Source organism: Rhinolophus hipposideros (assembly GCF_964194185.1).
Source record: "Rhinolophus hipposideros genome assembly, chromosome: 2".
NCBI lineage: Eukaryota > Metazoa > Chordata > Mammalia > Chiroptera > Rhinolophidae > Rhinolophus > Rhinolophus hipposideros.
In genome coordinates, this window is record NC_138048.1 from 50,727,868 (window position 1) to 50,753,335 (window position 25,468).

Here is a 25,468-nt window from a genome sequence, read left to right on the forward strand (position 1 = left end):
ATTCAAAAGAATTTGAGAAATATTCACAAGCCCTAACCCCCATGAGTTTCCAATCTGATTCATCAAATGACAGAACATTTATTGGGCTACACCTAACAGTGAGCAAGGTCATTTTCCATTAATAGGACACATGTGTGAACATGGTTTTGTTTTTTTTCTTTTTTCTTTGTTCCTATGCAACTGGAGTGGGAAAAGGGTTGGGAACCACTTGCTCCTTGATGGAGTTCAGGCCGTCCTGCTCTTTACTCATTCTTCGCCATACGTTGAAATGCTCTCACTCCTCTGCAGCCAGGGTAGCAAGGCGCCAATGGGAAGGAAATGGCCCCAGAGGCCTATGGTCCTGGCCACATATTCTGGCCCATTTCCACACCACGGTTTGGGAAACAGGTCCAGTACATAATAAGATACCTTGTTTCCCACTAGCCATTGATCCTTGTGTCTCCTTAGGGAATCTTGTTTACAAGTCTGTGGTCAAAAGCAGAAATCCAGCACTTACAGGCTCCCCATAGCATCATTTTAATGCCAACAAATCTCCAGTGCCATTTCTAACACTTTCACTGTTAAGGCCTTTTACCCCGTACACCGTTCGTTCATTCTTTCGTTCATTCATTCCTACTTATGTGAAGCACTGTTCTATGTTCTGTGAACAAAATGCCCTCAAACTTACAAACTAATCCAGGAGTCCCCCAACCTTTTCCAAATGAACAATCAGTTTTGAATTTTCCTGAATACTAAAAAACATTTAAGATAAACTTAACTTGCACAAGAGGCTGAGCACCACATATGGTCAGTCAGTTGTTTCCATTTGGAGTAAACCTGCTAAGGCACAGACCACAGTAATTTAGGAGGCAGAAAACAAAGGAGAGATCAAAGAATGGAGAGAAATGATGGGGAAAAAAGTAAATGTAAACGGGAAGTGAGAGGCCCCTGGTCCGGTGAAGCTTCTGCCTCCCGGGCAGCCCGGTCCTGTTCAAGACTAACCAATAGCTTGGGATTGAGAAGTTCAATCCATTCTTACTCTTGTGGGATGGTGTTGTTTTTTTTTTTTCTGACAAGTCAAATGACTTTTTTTCCTCCGTTCACTAGTGTACAGTGTTCTCTGGCACGTTCAATCCCTTCCAGGGTCTCTGATAATGGAATCATAAATTTAAAAAATTCCTGTCACTCCCACTTTAGTTACTCCTTGGTCAATTAAATCCAGGCAGACAAACCCTCTCAAAACTTCTTCAATCTTTTGAAAGATGATATTGTCAGCAAGTCAGGAATTACACGCTCTGCTTTACATAAAGTGAGGCTTCCGGCACTTGTCTAACTGCTCTATCTTGCCTTTGTGACACTTCTAAAATCTGAACTATGAAATGCTTAGTGATTTATATGTACACCTTATCTCAAATGATTTGATATCCACAGCAACAGATAGGTATTTTTATTCCCATCTCACAGATGGAAAAACTGAGGCTCCAGAAGAGTCAAGTGGCATGAAGAATGTTACACAGAGGGATCAAGGTAGAGGCATAACATAAAAGTCTCTGGAATCTAAGTCCGTTGCTCACTTCACTGCTCATACCCACCTATGCAACCTGCAGAATATCACCAATCCACACCCCTGCTCACTATTTTCAACGAGATCACACACGGCTCATTTAAAGTTGTCCCCTGCAATACTGGTTATGCTTTGAGTGGCATCATCTGCTCTCAAATCACGAGGGCCAACTCGGCAAACCACATGGGACAACTGTTCTCATCCCAACGTCTCCTGTGAAGTCCCAAGTTGTTCTGAATGCATTTTACTCATTGTATCCTTTCTCCCATTTAATTTTGTGCTTTAGCAACTAGTGTTCACCCTCCTATTACCACTGACAAAAGTTGTATGATTAGTGCTGGAGTTCCCATAAAGAAACAAAGGAAAACTACCACATTGGAGGTTTAAAGGAAAGTTTCGATGGCCCAAACTCCTTGGAGGAAATGGTCAAGGAAAAGAGAATTCTCAGTAAGGAGCAGATGGAAGCTATCTGACATGAAGAGTATCGTAAACGTAATTGTAGTCTGGGAATACTGACTAGTCGTGTGACTTCCAGCAGATTTAAAAGTCACATTAGTACCCTTCCACGAAGACAGTATCAGAATGACTAACACTGGTTCAGTTAGTTCTCCTTCCAGAAAAGCATCCTCCAACACCCATGGAACCCCCATGAGGTACAGGCGGTCCTCTGGGGTACTTTTACCCTCAATTTTGTGCATCTCCTCAGATTAACCTCCCGCTCCCGTCCTAAGTCAGCTCCTTCTGATCAAAGCCCCCATTTCCACATTCCGCAGTCCGGGTTTGAATCTTATTCTTCAGCTTGCTATTTTAATTAGGGGATACTTTATAATAATGTTCTCTATTTCCACCGTACTGGTCTGTACTTCTGTCTTCAGGAACCAATTTATTAAAATGTTTAGAAAACTATCCTAAAATAACGACTACTGGGGCCGGCCCGGTGGCTCAGGCGGTTGGAGCTCCATGCTCCTAACTCCGAAGGCTGCAGGTTCGATTCCCACATTGGCCAGTGGGCTCTCAACCACAAGGTTGTCAGTTCCACTCCTCGAGTCCCGCAAGGGATGGTGGGCTCTACCCCCTGCAGCTAAGATTGAATCCAGCACCTTGAGCTGAGCTGCCGCTGAGCTCCCGGATGGCTCAGTTGGTTGGAGAGTGTCCTCTCAACCCCAATGTTGCCGGTTAGATTCCTGCAAGGGATGGTGGGCTGCGCCCCCTGCAACTAACAACGGCAACTGGACCTGGAGCTGAGCTGCGCCCTCCACAACTAAGACTGAAAGGACAACAACTTGAAGCTGAACAGCACCCTCCACAACTAAGACTGAAAGGACAACAACTTGACTTGGAAAAAAGTCCTGGAAGTACACACTGTTCCCCAATAAAGTCCTGTTCCCCTTCCCCAATTAAAAAAAAAAGAAATAAGGACTACTACTTACCCAACTGTTGAGGAATGAGATAAATTACTCAGCATGGCACCCAACACATCTTAACACTCAATTTAATAATCTAAAATACAGCACTGCATCCTGAAATTGACACCATTATAAACCCCTTTTAGATGTTCAAATAAAGATGTTTGTAGCCTCAACCATCTATCATTTGCATCTACCACCACACCTGTTACTAAGGAGGTGATAAATGCTGAATAAGTACTATGTCCAAGCAAGTAAGGATTCAAATCAACAGAAAACACAATTACTTATCGCAGGTAATCCATTTCCTTGGCCCCCTTCACCACCTTGACACAGGCATCATAGTTTCAGAATCTTGTTCAGAATGGGAGAAGCTAAGGAAAATTAAGAAAGTTACAATTTAAAGGTTCATCTGTATAAATAGGTAAATATGCAAAGGCTCAAATGTTCTCTATTTTACAATTTAAGTCCATTTCTAAGCTTCAGGTTTCCTAGTAGCTTGAAAATAACTTTGAAAATGTCATTCTCATTGACCATACCACATTTTACGTCCCAGCCCTTACACATGTGCACATACCTCTGCATGAGCGTGTGTAAAATGTTTTACTATAAACGTCCTTTGAAGGGCATTTGAAAATGACAAAAAAAATAAAATTATGAGACCCAAATTTTACACTTAAACTTTTCCACTCCATTGATTCTTTGCCCATCAAGTGGACGTAATTTATTTTAACACCTTCTCAGGTTCACGAAAGGGTGGGGGGTTGGGGGCAGAACAGCCAGAATTCTGAAAAACAAATAAAAAATTCTATCCAAACATATCACCATCAAAATCTTCATACTTTTGTCAAATAACTCAATAACACATGAATTCAAGTGACTTCAACTTTTGTCTTGCAACCTTCAGAAGGCGGGAGAAGTTCCATGTAGAGTATCTCCGGACCCCTCCCTGCTATTCTTAATCACCCAAGAAAAACTGGGATCTAGGAAATGGACTAGCAGACGTCAGCGGTATTATGAAATAGTTGGCTAAAGCACCATGCTAGTAAAGCCAGGGTCCTAGGATTAATCTCTGCAAAGGCCAATTAGTTTATATTTGTCCCAAGGACCAAGACTGCACTTGTAACTGCAGAGCTTTTTTACAATGTCCCAAAACAGTCCAACTGGTCACAAGAAGGGAATGGCAAGGTAGTAAATGGATGAAAACAAAACGACCTTCACTAATGGGGGAAAAAAAAAACCACGCTAGGTTAATAGTATCTTACCTGTAAAGGAAAATCACATATATTCTTAGCTCTATATTACACATACTTCCAGTCTAAAATACTGGACAGTAACATTTGACTCCTGCATTTTAGCGCTGCCTAATAACATTCTACACAAAGCTACAGTAAAGGCCCTGCCCTTTACTGTACAAAATTGTTACCCAATTTTGTGTTAACAAATTGTTAATTAAATGGACATCCTTTTCTCTTTTTAGTATTAACCTACGTACCACTGTTTTTAAATGTTTACCATTAGTTATTTGGTTCAGAATATTGTGAAAAATTCAGCTAGAAAATTATTCATAAAACTGTATTCTGTATTTTTTTTTATTTTTCAAACAGCCAGTGTCCACATTTAAAATGCAGAATTTGCAAATATAAATTAGTGTAATAATTCAATGAAAAATAAAACAAAACAATTTCCTTTAGCATCACAATACATAAAATGGTATAAACTCTAAATGGCAAGGTTAACTACATGACAATAATGCCAGAAGCTGTGAAACTCATTAAATCTCGTAATGAATAGGTCAGTTTAAAAAACTTTTCCATGTTCCACGATTATTCATGAAAAAAGCTTTCATCGTATTATAAAAGCTCAGCAATTCATTCATGGCATAGTACGGGGTCAAGCAAGACTTTATTTTATGACAATAAAAAAAATGCATTTAAACCAAAAAATCCTCCCAACTGTTTAAAAACAATTCTATTTGGAAGGTAAAATATATTCTAAAATATATTGACTTACTGAATCTCAATTGTCAGGCTGCTTACTGATACGAAAGTTTGTATTTAAAAATATCACAAATATTTTTTTTATTAAGTGAAAATTTCAATGTGGTAAGTCTCATTGCAAAGCAATTTTCACCTGAGTAGATTTTGAAATTTAGTGCTCATATATTTGGGGGGAGGTGGGAATGAAAGACCCACTTGTATCAGACACTAAGTTTGTAGTTGTCTTTCTCATTTATTTCACAAAAGGTTAAAGAAACATTTGCTGTGACCTTCCCAGGACACACGATACCTCCCTTTTTCCTGTAAATTTGTTCTGGCATTTTATTAATTCTCAGTATCCATAATATTTCCACTTAGTTTCCCATTCAAGCATAGCAACTCAATTCATTCAGTTCTATACAACAATGTCTATTATTATGTACATGTTTAATTATCAATAGGAAATAGAAAATAAAAATTTACAGTGATTGAGAAAGGGTTAGAAAATGGGATAGGAAAAGTAATACTGTATAATCAGAATATCCTATTATCCTACCAGTTTCAATGACAGGGTTTTTTCCTTTATTAGTTGAAATACAAAGAAGTCATAGGGGATCCCAAGAAAATAACACTATATGTCAGAAAATTCAACGTGTTCCACCATCAGGATTTCCATCACACATTTAATTTCTGCTGTACAATTTTTATAAACTTGTTTCTCTTCAAAATCATTAGATTTCCAGATTAAATTCAGCATTACACAGTATGCCCTTGAAGTAAAATGAGGTTACCTGCTTTATTTGGATACCAAGTTCCCTTCCAGACAGCGTTAAAATAAAGACAAGACTACACAGATAAAATCCAGTATAATTCAAATCCAACAATGAAAAATTTCCCCCATATTGTTGCAAAATTCTTTCTACTGAAATGCTCTGCTACAATAATAAAAAGCATACATTACATATAAAAGATACCAGTGTACTAAAAAGTGACAGAAGTGAACTAGCAAATCCTTCAAAGCACATTTATATAAATGACTAGCATTTAAAAACATTGATCCTATAAAATGTAGGTCATATACATTTAAAAATTGGCGGTTTTATTTCTAAAGCAGTGATGTGTGTGTTCAAATAGTTAGCTGTTCTGTACAGTATAATATCTACTCAATTCAAACTACAATAGGTTTCTCTTTCTTTGTAGTGAAGTTGAATAAATTCAGCTGATCAGCTGAGAAATCAAGCTTGAAAAATAAGAATCTAAAAATCAAAGTAGAAAGTTTACAACTATCGAAATGTAGATATGAAATATGAAGAGAACTATTTCACAATGGAGCTGAAGTCACCTCAAAACTTACGGGCTTGAATCGAAAACAGAAACAAATATTAAAATCCAAAGCAAACCACAAAGTTAGGTAGCAGTACAGAAGCAAGGAAAAAAAAACCCCAAACCCCTTCCTTCAGTGTGATGGGCACTAAGTTTTGCGGTCTTCCTCCATCTTGCAGAAGAGTGGTAAGGCCATTCAATGCTTAGTGAGTGAGTACAGATGAAGTCAGATTTAGCCTGTCTCCCCTGCAACTTCAATGATGCTGTGTAAACAGTGTTACGTTCCAAAAGGAGGAACAATGGAATTTGCTTACAAAAACTGATTAAAGATAATCATTAAATGAAATAAGGATAATTAATAACTCTGAAATGTTTTTAGAACTTTCCTGATGCTACTTGTAAAGTTAGCACTGCTATGTCTTATTGCTTACATACAGTACAACATCATATGCCTTCTAACATAAAGCAGTACTGTGATTTGTTTGTACATATTTACAGATTCTTAAAAACAAGCTGTAAAAACATTACATACTTTCAGACAATACAAATTAGCACAGTGGTACTCACTTCAAAACAAATGGAATGCATAACATTAATAAACATCATAAAGGAAGACTCACATGAAAGTCCTTGATTGTCAAGACACGTTTATATATAAACTCTAACTGTGCAGAATTAAAGATTCAATCATAGGTACACCCTCATTTGATGAACCATATTTACAGCATGGTATTGCATAAAAAAATAAAATAATGTTTACAGGGTTTTACTTTTTTTATCCATTGGATTAAAGAAAGCAACAAACACAACAAGAAATGTTTGTCTGCTTTAGTTTGTTTCCTACTGAAATTTAAGTGAATAAAGGAAACATACGGTTTTTATTTGCAGAATACAGCAAAAACAACTGGAAAATTATTTCCCTGAAATAAAGTAATTTGAAACGGAAAAGGTTTAAATTAAATTGCAGAGACAAAAAGCTTCTCATTGATTATAATAGTGCTTCTTCAAGTAAATACACTGTGAAAAAACGAGTTCTAGTTTAAAATGTTCTAAGTCTAAGAAATGTAGTACTACAATAATGCCTACTTTTAAAGTTTCCCGGCTTTTTTTTTTTTTTTAACAGCCCTTTAAAAACCAAAATTAATAAAATGAAAGGAGTGACAAAAGATCTAACCTAGCTGGCACTTTGCAAGTTTCTCTCACCTGTGGAAATGAAAGCCTACCCTGAGCACAAAGCCTCTTTTGCCTCTCAACAAGAGAAAATTACCCGGCCGCTGACAGTCCTCAGCCAGAGCTAAAAGGATGGATTCCTATGGCATCAAGTCAAAGATTTGCAAGTAGATCCAAAAAATTTACGAGCCACTCAAATATTCTGAACCAAACGAAATATATGTGCAATAAGTTAAAATAAAATTTAAAAAAAAAACCTTTTTAGAAGCTGCTCAAGAGATGTTACCTAATCTACCGTGTTTCCCCGAAAATAAGACCTAGCCGGACGATCAGACCTAATGCGTCTTTTGGAGCAAACATTAATACAAGACCTGGTCTTATTTTACTATAATGTAAGACCGAGTCTTATATAATATACTATAAGACCGGGTCTTATATTAATGTTTGCTCCAAAAGACACATTAGAGTTGATGGTCCGGCTAAGTCTTATTTTCTGGGAAACACGGTAACATGATTTGTTTCCAATCTTCAAACACGAGAGTAGGTCCTAAGTGAAAAAGCACACCTCATTCACATTGACCAAAAGTTTAAGGGTGTAAAAGCATGTTTTAATAGAACAATTTGCTCACTGAAAGTATAAGAAACACAAATTGCAAAAGAATATCTGATATCCTTAATAGTCTGATCTGAAGCAGCACAGAAGGCTACTTGCTTGCTTTCTCTACTAATGCACATACAGAAATTAAGTAACTTTCTAAACCAAATTGGGAAACCCAAAATATTGAGATGTTTATTACATGACAATAATACAAGGTAACTCTGGTAGGCATTTAGAATTTCACAGTTAGAGAATGATACTTAAATGTTAGGTCAATAAGTTATGCCAAAGTATCACTTATCTAAAAAATGCTTAAAATGTAGTAGAAATGTCTGCCATTATACAGATTTAAATAAACGTGTTGAAGACAGGAATGCAACACCTGAAATTCTGCTTGCATTAACTACTGTGTTCAAAGGCCTTTGAACTGCTCAGCAGTAGAGTCACATTCTAAAAACTGTGCAAGTGATGTTAAAACAAACAAAAACTTTATACTGTACCAAGTACTACATCAAGTTCTCAATAGAACAAAACTTTGGATCAGGCTCAAAAAAAAAAAAAATCAACTCAGGAAATAAAGTCCTACTATCATCAAATAGTAGTATGAAAAAAACACAAATGCCTACCTAGGGAGAGCACAGTTCCATTTTTAACATCTCACCTGAATGAAGCCTTCTTGCAATTGTGATGTGCAACAAATCACACACCATTCTTAAGAGTCAATAATGGCAGAACTTAAATATCTACTTCAAAGAAGTCTAAAATTCTTGAAAAATTTGGCAGCAAAGAAAGCTGTCAAATGGAAAAATGAATATTTCAAGCAAAGCTTAATAACCAAAGTGTAGAGAAAACCACATTAAAGATAATTTATATTCCTTATCATTAAAACACCAATATGTTCAAAATAAATGTAAAGGATGTTAACGGTGGATATATCTTAATTCCTTCTTTATGAGAACAGTCTTGGGATTAACATTAAATAAAAGAAAAGAATAATTTAAACGTATGACATTCTATACTGAAACAAAGATTACAGATCTATAGGGCCAATATAAAAGTTAAAGTGTAAATTAACAATAAGGTTTCATTTTTCCAGGGTATTAGATTATCACTGGTGCTATATCACTATGTGCATTGTGTCAAAGATGGCAGAAATTTAAAACAAAACAGTTGGAACAAATAGGATAATAAAATCAATAAAACTAATGTTATTTTCCAAAAATCAAAACTGTCCAATGTTTAACTCAAACCATCATTCTTCAGAAAAGTGTGTATATATATGTGTATATATATATATATATATATATATATATATATATATATATAAATAAAAGCACTATTTATTGTACCATGCTGTATTATTTTAAGACAAAGTATTAAAAAAAAACATTCATGGTATAAGGATAAATTCTGTAGTTTATTTAGATTTTGAAATGCAACAAAAAGTTTCCGATCACTCATCTAGCTGAAAAAGAAATTGTAGTTACTAGAATTAGTAAACACTTTTGGTTTATAAAATTGTAATGAGCAGTGTTCATTAAAAGTAACTCAGGATAAAATAAGCAATTAAAATGCCCATTTCTTTAGTTTCTCTGGATACTGTTTAATTATCCAATCTACCAATATTCTAGAAAGAAAAGGATTAAACCAGGTTTTACAGTTCCAAAGATATCCAATTTCCATTTATTGCCAAAATTAAAATTGTCAATTATGAGATGATTATGACACAACCATATCAACCTAAAAATCTAAATTTTTTTTGTACTTTGAGAAATCAAAAATACCAAATAGATTCTAAGTGCTCTATGTTAACTGAAGTGTATATGTAAAGTAAAATACAATTAAGCTTTAAAACGTGGAATATACATTTTGTGTAAGCATTATGTTCTTGGGAATGTAATCTACAGAATATCATCTTACTAAAACTTCAAAATCTTGATACCTGCACATGAAAAATCATAAAAAATATCTAGGTACAACTGTACAAAGAAACTGACACCAATATGCATACTTCCATAGAGAAGTGAATGCTTCAACAGTTACGTATTTTGGTAAAAGTTTTGAAAGTATGCATATTTAAAAAGTAATTAGGCTTTTAAATAGTGGAGTCTTAGACTATCAGATTTTTATTACTTTCTCAAAAAAAAAAAAAAAAAAACCATGTCAATATAATGAAAATCAAGGGTATATGGCATATCATTCTTTTTAAAAGGTGGTTTCTTTTTCCCTTATAGGACACACTAATTTATTTAAGCCATAATCTCTTGACATTTAAACTTTTAAGTTCACTCCGTAAAGTATACTCAGATTCCCTGCTGAAGTGCAATGACTATGCTGAAAAACTTAAACAGTATGAGTAAATTTCACACAATTACTAATCTCCTAAGAATGTACAATGTTATCAGTTAGGAAACAATTGTGCGAAAGTCTTTTTTTTTCTTTTAAACGTGTAGGTGGAATAGCAAGTTTCTGATCTAAAACAAGTAATGCATTGCTTCTATAAAGGTGACAACATGTAAGGCAGTTCAAAGAATGCTAACCAAACAAAATGCAGTTATTGGATTATCTTGCTATTCGTATCAGCTTGTTATATCGCATTGCTCTTAAATCTGTACAGCACTCCATTTTACACAGAGTAACCCCACTCTTGATTAATCTGTTTTAAAGTGCCAGTATTATTTACACATTTTTTTTTTAGCCAAAAGTCTGGCCAGTTGTGGCATCAGGTGAGGATGTCATCCCAGCTCTGTTATCATTTACATTCACCAAGGGAAATTCTGGAAATTCAGCACTTGTCCCTGGTCCCCGAAGGTTCACCTGTCCATTGGCAGTGCTAAACTGAGTAGCTATTCCAGCTCTTGATCCATGATAAGGAGCACGGAAGGGCTGTTCAAAGGAGCTCATTTGGTAAGCTTGGTGGACAGGCTGAGCCTCAGCTTTCTTCTGAGAAGTCACTTGATCCAAAAAGTCCTGGGTTGATGTGGCAGAAGCATGGTTTGTCTCATCACCTGAAAAGGGAAACGAGTGCTGTGAATCACCAACTATTAGTCCAAAGTGGGACTTATCTGGAGTTGTTCTTAGTGGAGAATTCATTCCTGATCGAAAGCTATTGATGGGCATGGCTGCATAGACTTGCTTGTCTATGGAAGAGAATGCCGGCTGATTTGGAAGGGTCTGGTTATCAGTCACAAAGTTAAGGCTCGGGCTATTCAAATAGGCATCATTTTGGCTAGTTCTGTCCAAAGCCTGCTGCAGAAACTTTGAGTATTCCTGCAACATGTTGGCTTTATCTGATGAGGATGCTTGGGAGCTGGATCCAACATTCTCCGACTGGGTGACCTCGGGTACTTCTGAAGAATTTATTGATATGCTTGAAGTCACCTCTGTGTCTGCAACACTGAATGATATTTCATGCTGTCCGTTAGCTTTATGGGAATAATGATCCAACAGAGTCTGCAGTACCTCATCTGGAATAACATTTTTGTCATGATTACTCTTAATCTCCACATTCAGTGCCTGTGAATCTAATATGGACGCGGTGGTACTTTCATCAATGACACTTGCCACAGCTGCCTGTGTCACAGAAGGCTGAGAGGCTATGGTACCCACATTCAGCGCATACTCTCTGCTGTTGTTACTTGCTGCTTGAAGATACCGCTTCTTCTTCAAAAACTGCATGGCGTCATCGTAATTAGTACTGCTATGCACAGGTTTACTGGGCCCCTCTTGCAAATTATCAACCTGATCAATGTCAGCATTGCCTTCTGAGTCCAGTAAAGCTTGTTTATCCACAAGTTCAAAAGCATACTTTGAAACTTTGCTCTCTTCATATGTGGATAAAGGTGAAATTGTTTGATTTTGCTCCAGTGGCTGTTTCAGACTTCTCTTACTGTTAATTTTTTTGAGAACCAGCTTAGGTGGATGGATTTCTCCTGATGCATCTTCTAAATGCGATCCCCCAACCGAAGAATGTGGCATTTCAACAGCATACTCTGCTACCATATACTCGTCTTTTACTTTAGTACTTGAAGAATAAAGAGGCAAGTAATCATTTTTGTCTTTCTTCAGGTCAGATTTGTCCAAAGCACTCTCTTTGTCCATCCCAGATGATTTTTTCTCGGTTTTCTGCCTTTTCTTTTTTGGCAGTGAGTTATCTTTTGGTGATGTAGAAAAGCCAGAATCTTCCTCGGATGTCAGAAGGCCACCTTTGATGGCACATCTGTTCAGCTTTTTGTCATGATTTTCATGGCACATACGTTTATGTTTCAATACACGATCTGTTCTGGAAAAATACTGTCGAGTTCAGAGTTTGGTAGTGAGTTTTTTGTTTTAGTTTGTATTTTTGATTAATCAAGAAAAGAAAAAAGAGAAGAAAAAAACAATTAATACAAAGATAAATATAACAACATAAGCAATTCCAAACTAATTTGCTGAGCCAATTATTATACATCTAAACAACAGGTGCAAAGTCTTCAAATAGTTCCAATAGTAAGTTTCTAATTTATTAGAATTACTTCCTAATTTAATTCAGGGTAGAAAAATGTTCAAGTTTTCTACTTGAAAAAAATTTCAAGCTCAATAAACTGGATTGAAAAAAAGAATTTCAAACCACCGCTTACCTGTAAACAGTATTCACACTGGTAAGGTTTTTCTCCACTATGAGTTCTCTTATGCCTTTCCATATGATATTTTTGTATGAATCTCATGCCACATTCATCACAGCGAAATGGCTTTTCACCTAGTACATGATATAGAAAGTTTAAAACAAAAAAAAATTGTAAAATAATGAATTACTTTATCACAACAATCTCGAAATGGCTTTTGAGAGTTGACATATTTGCTCTTTTTAAATGACAAAGTCTCTCCATGCTAAAGATACCTTCCAATTTAATTTTTCAAGAATATTTTGCTTTATAAAAATAAGAAAGATTGGCATACGCAATTGAAAAGAAAAAGCTGAAAGCAGGCATACTCAATTTCCCTGCCTTTCAAGGATATCTGTACGTGACATACTCTTTCCATGGAGATCGTGACATACTCTTTCCATGGAGATCCGTAGTGCCAGGAATTTATAGCAATATGAACATTGTTTCAGTAGAATAGCTTATGTTTCTAATCTTACTTTCAGTCATGCAGAATAGCATTTTAAAAAGATTTTTGAAGAGAAATGTTACCCATATACAGTCCAACACAATTCTTGGGTAAAACCTTTTTAATTCTTCATTTCTTTTAAAAATTATTTGTAGGAGTTAAATGAAATTTGAATCCTAGGAAAATATTCTTTAAAATTTAATTTATTAAAACATAAAAAGAGCTCTAATTAGACACTAAGTTTCAAAAGGTTTGTTTATACTGTCATTTTTCTCACCTCAAACCAACATTTCTTGTGTCCTTTTGGGAATGAATAAAACTAAACACTGATAATTGGACACACAACTCCCAACCCCCTTTTTGTGTGTGTTTTTTCAATCTCATAAAGACCTCTTAGCGATAAGGAACCATTACTATGGAGATCTAAAACAGTTTGGGAAATGCTTGTTTGGGAAACTACTGTTTCTACCTTTCATACATTCAACTAGATTTTACTAAATACATCTCTACCCATAATTCTGCCACAGGAGGTTAAATTAAAAGACACACTACTTGTCTTCAAACAGTTTAATACATAATTGGAAAAACAAGATACATGCATAATAAAGAGACAACTAACGAAACTATGCCCAGCTTTGCTTTACCTCTACAATTTTATATCCCACTAGTTCTCTCCTTAACCTTGTCCTCCAACCACATCAAAATACCTACCCTCTTGCATTTTTCCATATTTGTACTGATTCATACTGCTCCTTCAGCTAGGAATGCCCACCTGTGTTCAGGTACTACATTTCCTTCAAGATCCAATCCCATATCCTCTGAGATACTTTTCCCTATTCTCCCAAGGGAAAGTCATCTTTATCTTCTTCAGACGGGATTGGCAGGAAATATTCAAAGTGATGAAAAGCAAGGACCTACAACTAAGATTGCTCTACCCAGCAAAGCAATCATTTAGTATAGGACAGATAAAGAGTTTCCCAGACAAGAAAAAGCTAAAGGATTCCATCACCACTAAACCAGTATTACAAGAAATGCTAAAGGGACTTCTTGAAGAAAAAAGATACAACAAAAAATATGATTAATAAAATGACAATTACTACATTTCCTATCAATACTTATTGTAAATGTAAACAGATTAAATGCTTCAATCAAAAGACATAGGGTGGCTCAATGGATAAGAAAACCACACATATGCTGCCTACTAGACACTCACTGCAGACTGAAAGACACACATAGGCTGAACGTAAAGTGATGGAAAAAGATATTTCATGCAAATGGAAATGAAAAAAAAAGCTGGGAGACCAATACTCGTATCAGACAAAATGGATTTAAAACAAAGGCTGTACCGAGACAAAAAAGGACCCAGCAATCCCACTTCTGGGTATTTATCCAACAATACTCAAAAGATTAATTTGAAAAGACATATGCATCTCTATATTCACTGCAGCATTATTTACAATAGCCAAGATATGAAAGCAACTTAAGTGTCCATCGATAGATAAATGGATAAAGAAGATATGGTACATATATACAATGGAGAGACTCAGCAATAAAAAGTAATGAAATCTTATCATTTACGACAACATGGATGGACCTATAGGGTTTGATGCTAAGTGAAACAAGTCAGACAAATACTATATGAGTTCACTTATATGTGGAATTTAAAAAACAAAATAAATGAACAAATAAAACCAACAAAGATAGACATTTTGATGGTGTCCAGATGGAAGAGTTGGGGGCAGAAGGATAAAAACGGGAAGTGATTAAGATGTACAAATTGCCAGTTATAAAAACAATCATGGGGATATAAAGTACAGCATAGGGAATATAGTCAATAATATTGTAATAATTATGTATGGTGTCAGATAGGTACTAAACTTACAGGGGTGATCACTTCGTAAATTATATAAATCTCTAATCACTACCATGTCGTACACCTAAAATAAACATTGTATGTCAACTGTAACTGAAATATAAACAAAATTATTTTTTTTAAAAAAAGGTCTATAAGGAGACTGATCATTTGCTGGGATGAGTCCCAGAATTTTTTCCTGGCCTTTTTTACAGTGGGGGTGTTGTTTGGCTACCAGGGTTTTTAATTTTTAAGTAGTTGAGTTTATCAACCTTTTATGGATATCAGATATTGAGTGTTATTTAAAAAGGAGTTTCCCATTCCAATCTGCCCATATTTTCAATGACACATTTATAGTTTCATCTTTTACATTAAATCTAATATATTTGGAGTTCATCCTAAGGTAGAATGTGAGGTACAAATAAAACGTCTTTCCAGATGAGTATCCAGTTTTCCTAATACCATTTTATAAGCAATTCAGCTTTTCTTGATCACATTTTTTATCTTTTATTATAATCAGACACTAGTAAGTTCCATTTATCTATTTCTAGACGTTTGCTCTATTCCATTGGTTTGAATATTCATAAGCCAGAACCAAAATGTTTTAGTTATTAGGACTTTAGGTTTGTATACATAATGTATATGAGTATACATTGTATATGTACTGTACACACTAAACTGGTAAAGCTTATTGTATGTAAATTATGCCTTAATTTAAAATAATGAAAAAAAGTCTGAAGTCAACAAAACGTATTTCCCTTAAGATAAAAAAATTAAAATTTAAACTAATATGTATATCTATATAAACCATCCTGAGTGAAAATTCTCAGCTATTTTGCAAAATAAAACAAATCACTATTATCCCATATTCTTCCAAAAGATCAAAACTTTACGATACATGGATGAATATGTTACTACGAATTTATTGAAATTCTTTTTTGATTATTTCAATTTTCTCAGTGAAACAGAAAGCAGACAATCAGCTAAAAGTGAGATGGTAAGAGGAAATGTTGGAGGTTTATGGAAAGGAGAAAATATATAATTGGTTTGGGAGAAATGTTGGCAAGTGTTTTCTATAAAGGATCAGACGGTAAATATTTTAGACTTTGAATGTCATACAATCTGTCACAATTACTCAACTCTGCTATTGTAGGGAGAAAATAGCCATAGACATCACACAAAGGAATTACATATGTCTATGTTCAATAAAATTTTACTTACAGTAACGGGCAGCAGGTGGAGCTGGCCCATGAGCTGAAACATGGAGACTGAATGGACTAGAAATAAATGGTTTCCAGTAGCCATTAAGGGACCACTTCAAGTTTAGTGACCCTAATTCAGCATTACTGTGTTTTATTCCACAGATAAGAGTCAAAGTTCTTAAAGTTGTAATTTAGCCAAGAGTATCACGTAGAGAGAGCAAGGGGTATGTGTGCAAGCAAGAGAGTGATTACGGTAACTGGTAACTGAACTTCAATGAAAGTTGAACAAAAGTGATGAAAAATGAGGAAAACAGGAGATAGTGAAAAGGAGGTAGAATCGCTGGATTATAGGTTTTCACAGACACAAAAGGTTGTTGAAACCTAAGTACCAGAAGGCATGTGCAGGAATGATAGGTGGTAGTGTTTGGAAAAAGACATTTAAATCACGAAGAAACTGAAGTTTGGTAACCACTAGTCTAAGGTATGATGAAGAGAGAGGTAGAACAAACAGCAAGACCATCAACAAAGCAGAGGTCTAAGAAATGAGTAGGGCATTCAAAAAAATCGACTATGACAGGGGTGGGCAAACTTTTTTGGTAAATGGCCAAATAGTAAATATATTAAGCTTTGTGGGCAAAGAGGTAAAATCAAGGCTTTTGTATACATACTCCTATAACAAGAGAGAAAAAAATTCCCACAAATTTATTGATGAAATTAAAAATATAATGATAATAACAGAATAAAATTTTTCATCATACTTATGTACCAATGAGAAAACTGGAATTTTTTATGGGAGGAGATAGCATTTTACCAAATTGGGGTTTAAAGTTAATGTTCCCTCGGGTCTGCTAAAACTTATCTGCACGAGATTTTACATAGTCTATTTTTGAAATTTTCACAAAGAGAGGTAGTGATATTAATCCATAAAAACAAAATTTAATTAAGTATTATTCATCGTTTGGAAAGCATTTCTAAAAGGATTCTACTAGATTCTTCTGATATTTGCCTTTTAGCATACCATTACACTACAGATTATTTCAAATGAAGATTAGGTAGTTACAGTTTAATGGATGTTCAAATATGGACTTGCATCAAGGTCAAAAAACTGATCAAAGTATAGTTTGAGCTTAGAAAATATATCTACCCCATATCTGTGTAAGAATGGAGATTTTGTTCTTGTTTTAAATTGCAATAACATGGGAAGTGTATAAAGCAGCATTTTGTGATTCAACATTAGCTAGCAAAATGATTTTACCAAGGTACAAGTTTCACTCCAAGCACCGTTTTCCCTTTGTAATAGTTGACTTTATTAAGAAGCATTGTCAAGTCTTCAGCAAAAGCTAATTTCCATATCCCTTCTTCAGTGTTCAATAATAGTAGCTGAGAGTAGTTCTTCTCAGTCAGAAAAAAATTTAACCATGGCTCTACACTCAGAAACTCTCAATAAAACTACCAATTCTATTAAACTGCTGGATAAGTGAGGATATACAGCGTCCATTTCAGACAAAAATTCATGGAACCAGTGATAGTTAAATCCACTAGAGCAAATGAAGTTTAGTGCTGACACTATTGGTTCAGTGACACACAATACATTCAAATGTTTTCCACAAAGTATTGTTCATGTAATACAATAAATAGCCATATGCTTTAAATGCTTTCTTTATATTTTCTCAAGCTTTGTAAATTAGTCCTACTAAACTATGCTCTGTTCCACACATATTTCTCCATCAGTTGTAACACATTTTAGCAGAATATACTTCATATTATATTGAAATTTCTTATCATGTATTCCTTTTTAAGGGAAAAAAAACCTTTATTGAAATTTAATTCACATACCATGCAATTCAACCATTTAAAGTGTAAAATTCCATTATGAAAATATTCTTGCCTATAGTTGTTCCACAGAGGCTAATTCTTCAGTCACTTCAAACTTGGCATTGTCTTCTTGAATAAGTAACAACTGAGTAGTATTAATAACATCTGTCAACTCATCAAAAGCCAAGGAAAACACTTGGAATCATTTGCCTTGTTTTTTAATTGACTGTTGATGTTGTTCCACGTAGGATTTCATTTGAAAACCAGTGTACCACAATAAAAGCTTAAAAACCATTAACCTTTATGAACTTCACTCCTTTACTTCCTTCTGACTAAACTATTAATTTTCATCTATATTTATTCTTCCTTTGAAACGTCTTTCTATACATTTCATTCAATTTCTGGTCTTAGATCTTGTTAATAGATATAGGCCCTCATCAGGATATGACAGTGGCATTCCTAAGAAATCTCATTATGAAAGCAATTGTTTCAATGAGGGAGAAAAAAAAAATTGGGATTAGTTCCAGAAGTTATATTCCTGCAGTGGAAAAAAATATTAATAGCTCGTTAATGAATCTAAAACCCAAACACTGCCCAGCAAATAAATCCATACTGTTACAGAAGTAGTAGCTTCAACTCTCAATTCAGCATAGTAATGATTAAATGTAAACTTTACGTTTATACACAGTATCAGGAACATATTTACCACTCAAGAACTGTCATCCAAAATGTAAAAACAATGCAAATGTAACATCTTGGAAATACAAAATATTACACAAACTACAAGGGAAGAATTGACCAAAAATGTTATTATTCTGCTCAAACAGTCTGTTAGCATTTTCTATTCTTAGTTGAATCTTTCTTTTTACTATCATAAAAAGCTAAATAATACTGGCTAGCCACTGAGCAAATTCTCCTACTGAATAATTATCTCGACATCTCAGTGATTAAGCAGAGCATCAAACCATGTTTTTGGTAGGTAGTCCCTGCACCTCCTTGGAATAATCCTTCTTTTTCCCATCCTTGCTTAGCATCTCAGCTCCTTAATAACAGTCTCTCAAATGCATCCTGCCCAGTTCCTATTATTAATGTTCATGGCTTTTGCATAAGGGAAATCCCGGCATTTGTCACTGAATTCTAACATTTAAAGTAATACCTTTCAGTTCCAAGATCCAATTAGTCCATCGTCCATTTCCCCCCAACACTCATATTAAAAAAAATGCAATGTTTTAAAAACAGGCAGATTTTCCTGTAAGGATAAAATTTTCAAGACTCTAGAGTTACAGATGATCAGACTCAACGTCCCTCGCCTCTATCCTAAGAAATAAAGGTGAATGAAGTAGGCAAGAACCTATCTAAATGATTTTTAAGGATAAAGAGAATTTCTCCATTATATAAGTACAACAGACCTATGCAGAATACTATTGGTATCAAACAACAGCAATAAATATGTTGCTCTCTGTGTTGGTATTCATTTTATTTTTTTTATTTTAAATAATCTACAATCTGGTCAATTCCCCAACGTAATTAAGAGGTGACTGAATATATTTGTGGAATAATTAAAAATGAATATTGAAAGTTCTTGCTCAACAGTAATTCTTTCAGCATGCTTAGAGAAGTCAAAATCAAAATATATATAATGTAAGTAAAGAAGAATCAATTAAGCACCTTTAAAGAATTTACAGAGGAATAAAACTATATGGGGGGAAAATCAATACTCTTTTGGTTAATTTGTCTTCCAGCTCTTTTACACAGTGTGAAGAGGAGACAACACAGAGTTAGTTCTACAGGAAATAGAGTAAAAGGACTTGCATCAATGACCAACAATGCAAAAAGCTTAAAAGCTGCATGGAAGTTGAAGCTGGTGGGAGAAGTAACTACCTAGTATTACATTAGGATGTCAATCCTATGACCTACATTTCCTTTTTAACAGTATCATCAAGTTAGACTTTCTCCAAAAGATCTACAGGAGAGCAAAACAAGTTACAAAATACATAGAAGCTGCTAATATTGTGTCTGCTTTCAAAGAATGTCAAGACACTTTCATAAAATTCAAATGTGGGTTGAAAATAACATTTAAGTATTTTTGAAAACATAAAAAACTCTTCAGAGATAACACCTAAACATCTTAAAAGTATCCAGAAAAATAAGAATGAATGACCTTGATAAGGAAATTTAGATTACCTTAAGCATTCTAAATCGTATTTCTTCATCATCACCGTGTCCAAATCAGACAGTACATTTTGTCCGCCATTCTTCTGCCAAAAGGCTCAAATAAAATACATGAATTCTGAGTTTAAGTGTCATTAAAAGTCAGTCAAATGAAAAAATTTATCAACAAATAAAAAATGTTGCTGTTAGCCAATCCAGACATCTGAAAACTTAATGAATTCAAGATTTGAAAGACATGGACTATTGGTCATCCATTCAACTGGGTGCTGAGGTGTGATCAAATATGGTGAATGTTTAAATTTAAAAAATGTGTTACAGTAAAAGACACATTGCCATTAATTCCCCTCAAAATACTCCCCCCCCGCTTTGAACACATTTATCCCATTGCTCTTGCCACTTTCTGAAGCAGTTCTGGAAGTCCTCTTTCGTGAGTGTCTTCAGCTGCGCCGTCATGGCTGGCTCAATGTCCTGAATCATTTTGACTTTGGGGAACAGCCAGATGTCATACGGTGCCAGATTCAGTGAATAAGGTGGATGAAGACATACCATAATGTTTTTGACAGAAATTGCCATAGCAGACGCGATATGTGACACGGGGCATTGTCTGTGATGGAGGATGAAGACACGAAAGAGGACTTCCAGAACTGCTTCAGAAAGTGGTAAGAACAGTAGCATAAGTGTGTTCAAAGCGAGGGGGAGTATTTTGAGGGGGACTAATAGCAATGTGCCCTTTACTGTAATACTTTTTTTTTTTTAATTTAAACATTCACCGTATTGTCTGATCACACCTTGTAGTAGCTGTCAAAATGGCAACTTCAAATACTGGAGAATCCTGAAGGTCTTCAGTGTTTGAGTAACTGGATATTTTTCCAAAAGAGTGTGTCAAAAGATTTGTAAAACAAAGCATTAGATCTAGACTCAACTGTCTTACTGCTTCATCTTTTGTAGAATGTAAAATAATTTTGGGGGTTGGGAGCACAGAGAAGAACCCATATTAAAGGAAGGCAAACAAACAAATGAAAGAGTAGAGAAACTTACTTGTTCTTAGACTGATCATGTTTTCCAAAGTCTGAAAATGATTAAAATAACCCAAAATATCAAAAATGAAAAACTGCTGTTAAGGGTAACTTTTAAAAAAAATTAGGAAGTTCTATGTGTTAAGTTAAATTTGGGGAGTCCTCTTCCAGCTCTTTTTCTGAAAATTAGTGCATCTTATACTGTTCAAAAATGAAGAAGATATAAAGTCCAGGAAGTATAACTTTGTTTCAATGTAATACCCAGTGGTTTCCAAGTTTTGCCTACAGGTCAAAACTGATGTAATAGTACATTCTCCTTGAAGCTTAACAATGTTGTTTCATTTGTTTAAAAACATTTTCATACCTAAAAGTAAACTTGACTAACAAATTTGCAATTATCTGAATAAATTATAATTTTTAATGTTAGTTATAAATAGTTTAAAAAAAGTAACACATTTGCCAAATTTCCAGTTTTCTTCACAAAACAAAGATATTCTTCTAACATGGGAGTTAAATGGTCTGGTATTTTATGTTTACAGGATAAATTTAGCTTGGCATCAAGGCTTGACAATATAACACTAAAATCAAGCCTTCCAGTCTTATCTCCTCATCCTTACTCTACCCACTCCTTTCTTTCTACTTTCTACTCAGAATAGTCATTTACATGTCCATCTTTGTTCACTCCCTATCAGCTGCAATTCGCTCTTACTCCTATGTCCGCAGACTTCATTTCAGGCAAGCATTCCCAATTACCCACAAGCCGTAAGGCCAGGTCCAAGCGTGGCTCTGCTCTTATCTGAACAAAATAAAAACCTCCATGTTTGAAACTGAAAGCTTCTGGGAGAGATACCAAGATTCCGCAGAAGGTAAACGCTTGTCTTACCTTCACTCACAACCACATCAAAATCACAACTAAACTACAAAACAACCATCTTTGAGAAGCACCTAAAATCTTGCTGAACTGAAGCTCGACAACTAAAGACATGCAGAAGCCACCTCAAGACTGGTAGGAGGGGCAGAGACGAGAAACGGGCTGGTCCTACCCCATGTGACCATTAAATATTGGGAAGAATATTTTGGCTGTGGAGGTCCCCCCCACAACTTCCAGAGGAGTGAGAGGTCCCAGCCCCAACCAAGCCCAGGGTTCCAGGGCTGGGGAGAGAAGTACCCATAATTTCTGGTTTGAAGACCAGCAGAGTATGTGACTGAGACAGAGGGCAGCTGCAGTCCCAGGCGCTCCTCCTAAAGGGACTGCATGTGGACTTACCCACCAAATGAATCACTCACTCTGAGCTCCAGCACTGGGGCAGCAGCTGGAAGGAGGCAGGGACAAATGGTGGGGAACTGAGTTGTCTGGTTTGGGATGGGGGCTGGAGAGGCGGCTTTCTCCTGGATGGGGGAGCTGGCGGAAGCCATTGCTTCTTTGTTGAGCCCTCCCCCTTCGCAGGTGTGCAGACACAGACAGCCGCCATTTCTGAGTCTCTGCTGTTTGTTCACCAAATCCTGGTGATTGGAGACCCTGCCCCGCCCAACTTTTGGGCATACCCAAGCTGCTTCCAGTGGGTTTTTCATATGACTACGTGCCTTAGCTCAAGCTGCAGACTTGCCTAGGGTCTCTCAAAGGTTCGCAGAACCCAGACAAGCAGCACCTGGCTTGGGCATGGCCTGTACCTCTGGCTGAGCAGCCCTAAGCCCGGCACTAGTGACAGCCAGCCTTGGTTCAAAGCTTGGCCTAAGGTGCATCCAAACACAGCACGCGCAGCAGCCATCTGTGCGGATTTCTTTGTGGCTCCTGCTGGGTGGCACCATGTGGGTCACGGGATGCAGCTGAACCTAACCTGCAGTGGGTTCCCTCCCAGGTGACCCTGGGGCTGGCATGCCCAGTGGCCAGCTTCAAAACGAGTTGGCGCATCACCTAGCTGCCTCCAAGTACGACACACCCAAGAAGCGAACTGGACAGGCACCAAAGCTCTGCGGAGGCAGATCCTGCTCTATGGAGTCAGCCCCTGCACCATAACTCCCCCACTGTAGTCAAGGCCAGTCCTTACAACCAGTGAGCCCAAGGATCAGTCCTTCCCACTGATATGCAATTATCAACCAGGCTCACCTACAACAGAAGGGCACACACAAGGGACACACCTGGAGTGTGTGGCTCGACCAGAAAGACTGCACCACCGAGCCCCACAGCACATCTACTACATAAGGCCACTTTACTAAGACAAGAAGACATAGCAGCCCTATCTAATACATAGAAACAAACACAGGGAGGCAGCCAAAATGGGGAGACAAAGAAACATGTCTCAAATAAAAGAACAGAACAAAGCTCCAGAAAAAGAACTGAACAAAATGGAGAAGAGCAATCTATCAGACACGGAGTGCTAAACACTGGTTATAAGGATGCTCACTGATCTCAGGGAGAACTTTAACAAAGAGATAAGAAACATAAAAATACAGATAGAAAACATGAAAAAGAACCAGTCAGAAATAAAAAAATGCAATAACGGAAATGAAGAATACATTATAGGGAATCAACAGATTAGATGAAGCGATGTAGAAAATATGGTAGCAAAAAACACCCAACCAGAACAGCAAAAAATATCCAAAAAACTGAGGAGAGTTTAAGGAACCTCTGGGACAATATCAAGTGCACCAACATTCACATCATAGGGGTAACCAGAAGAAGAAGAGCGAGCAAGGAATGGAACACCTATTTGAAGAAATAATGATGGAAAACTTCCCTAACCTGGTGAAGGAAATAGAAACACAAGCCCAGGAGGCACAGCAACTCCCACACAAGATGAACCCAAAGAAGCCCACACCAAGACACATCATAATTAAAAAGCCAAAGGTTAAAGACAGAGAATCTTAAAAGCAGCAAGAGAAAAGCAATTAGTTACTTACAAGGGAGTCCCCATAAGAACGTCAGCTAATTTCTCAACAGAAACTTTGCAGGCCAGAGGGATTAGCAGGAAATATTCAAAGTGATGAAAAGCAAAGACCTACAACTAAGATTACTCTACCCAGCAAAGCTATCATTTAGAATTGAAGGATAAAGAGCTTCCCAGACAAGAGAAAGCTAAAGTAGTTCATCACCACCAAACCAGTATTACAAGGAATCTTAGAGGGATTTCTTTAAGATGGGAGGGTGTTAGGGATTGGTGAAAGGGGAAGGTTTCCTTGTGGTTGTTACACAGTAGTCATGGGGAAATAAAAGTATAGGGAATATAATCAATAATACACTAAGAATTACGTATGGTGCCAGGTGGTACTAGTTAGGGGGATCACTTCCTAAATTGTATAATGTCTGGTCACTATGCTGCACACTTGAAACTAATATAAAATAATACTGAATGTCAACTCTAACTGAAAATTTAAAAAGGGGGGGAAGTTCAATAATATTGTGACAGCGTGGTACAGTGTCAGATGGTTGCTGGACTTATCAAGGTGATCACTTCTTTAGCATAGGGCATGTAATCAATAATGTGGTAATAATTCTGTATAGTGCTAGGTGGGTACTGTTGAATAACTGTGATGTACACCTGAAACTAATATAATATAGTATGTTAGCTCTATTTTAATACAAATCTTAAACAAACAAACCTAAAAGTTCTTGTGAACTCAAATTTTATTGTGCTTGATCTACCCTTTAAATAACATACTGGGTAAGGGCATGAACTTTGAAGACCTGGACTGTGTCATTAACCAGTTGTGAACTGGTGCAAGTTATTTAATCATCTGACCATTAGTTTCCTTATACATACTACTACTACTACTACTACTACTACTAACAATAATAACACCCTCCTCAAAGGATTGCTGTGAGGACAAAGATGATTTATTATTGTGTTTAATATAGTGCTTGGCAGAGAATAGGTACTCAGTAAATTTAGTTGACAGTTTGATATTGTTAGGTTCATAATGAATTCTTAGTTTTTTAATTATCTTGAAGCACCTGCCTCCTTCTGGTTCTTTTAAACTAACGTATCTGCCACACTGCTTGTCCTATTATCCAGCACCTGCAGTTTGTTCTGATGGCTGTTTGTCTGCCTGACTTTTAACTGGTTACTGTGTCTCTGAATTGATTATCTGCTGTTTACCTACCCTTCCCCAAAGACCCCCAACCTCAGCGTGCCCCAGGTTTCTCTCCTGCTCCTCGCCTCCACCATGCTTCTGCTCTACCACCTGTAGTTCCTGTGATGACACTTGACTCCGATGTAACACACGGACTACAAAATTCAAATCTATCTCACAGATCCAGTTAAATTCTACCTCTTCCATGAAGCGACAAATCTGAATACTCA

General features: G+C 36.2%; 1 protein-coding gene across 5 annotated transcripts in view; it reads right to left on the reverse strand.

Moving 5' to 3' along the window:
• Positions 1 to 9,417: 9,417 nt before the first annotated feature.
• Positions 9,418 to 25,468, reverse strand: part of ZNF148 (zinc finger protein 148) — a 103,892-nt gene continuing 87,841 nt past the window's right edge. For all 5 annotated transcript variants that reach the window (XM_081030146.1, XM_081030147.1, XM_081030148.1 and 2 more), the window contains 2 exons: positions 12,639 to 12,757; positions 9,418 to 12,312 (listed from right to left, as the gene is read on the reverse strand). In XM_081030146.1, the coding sequence (XP_080886272.1) occupies positions 10,714 to 12,312; positions 12,639 to 12,757 (1,718 nt within the window). In that variant the 3' untranslated portion in view covers positions 9,418 to 10,713. The remainder of the gene's footprint in view (positions 12,313 to 12,638; positions 12,758 to 25,468) is intronic.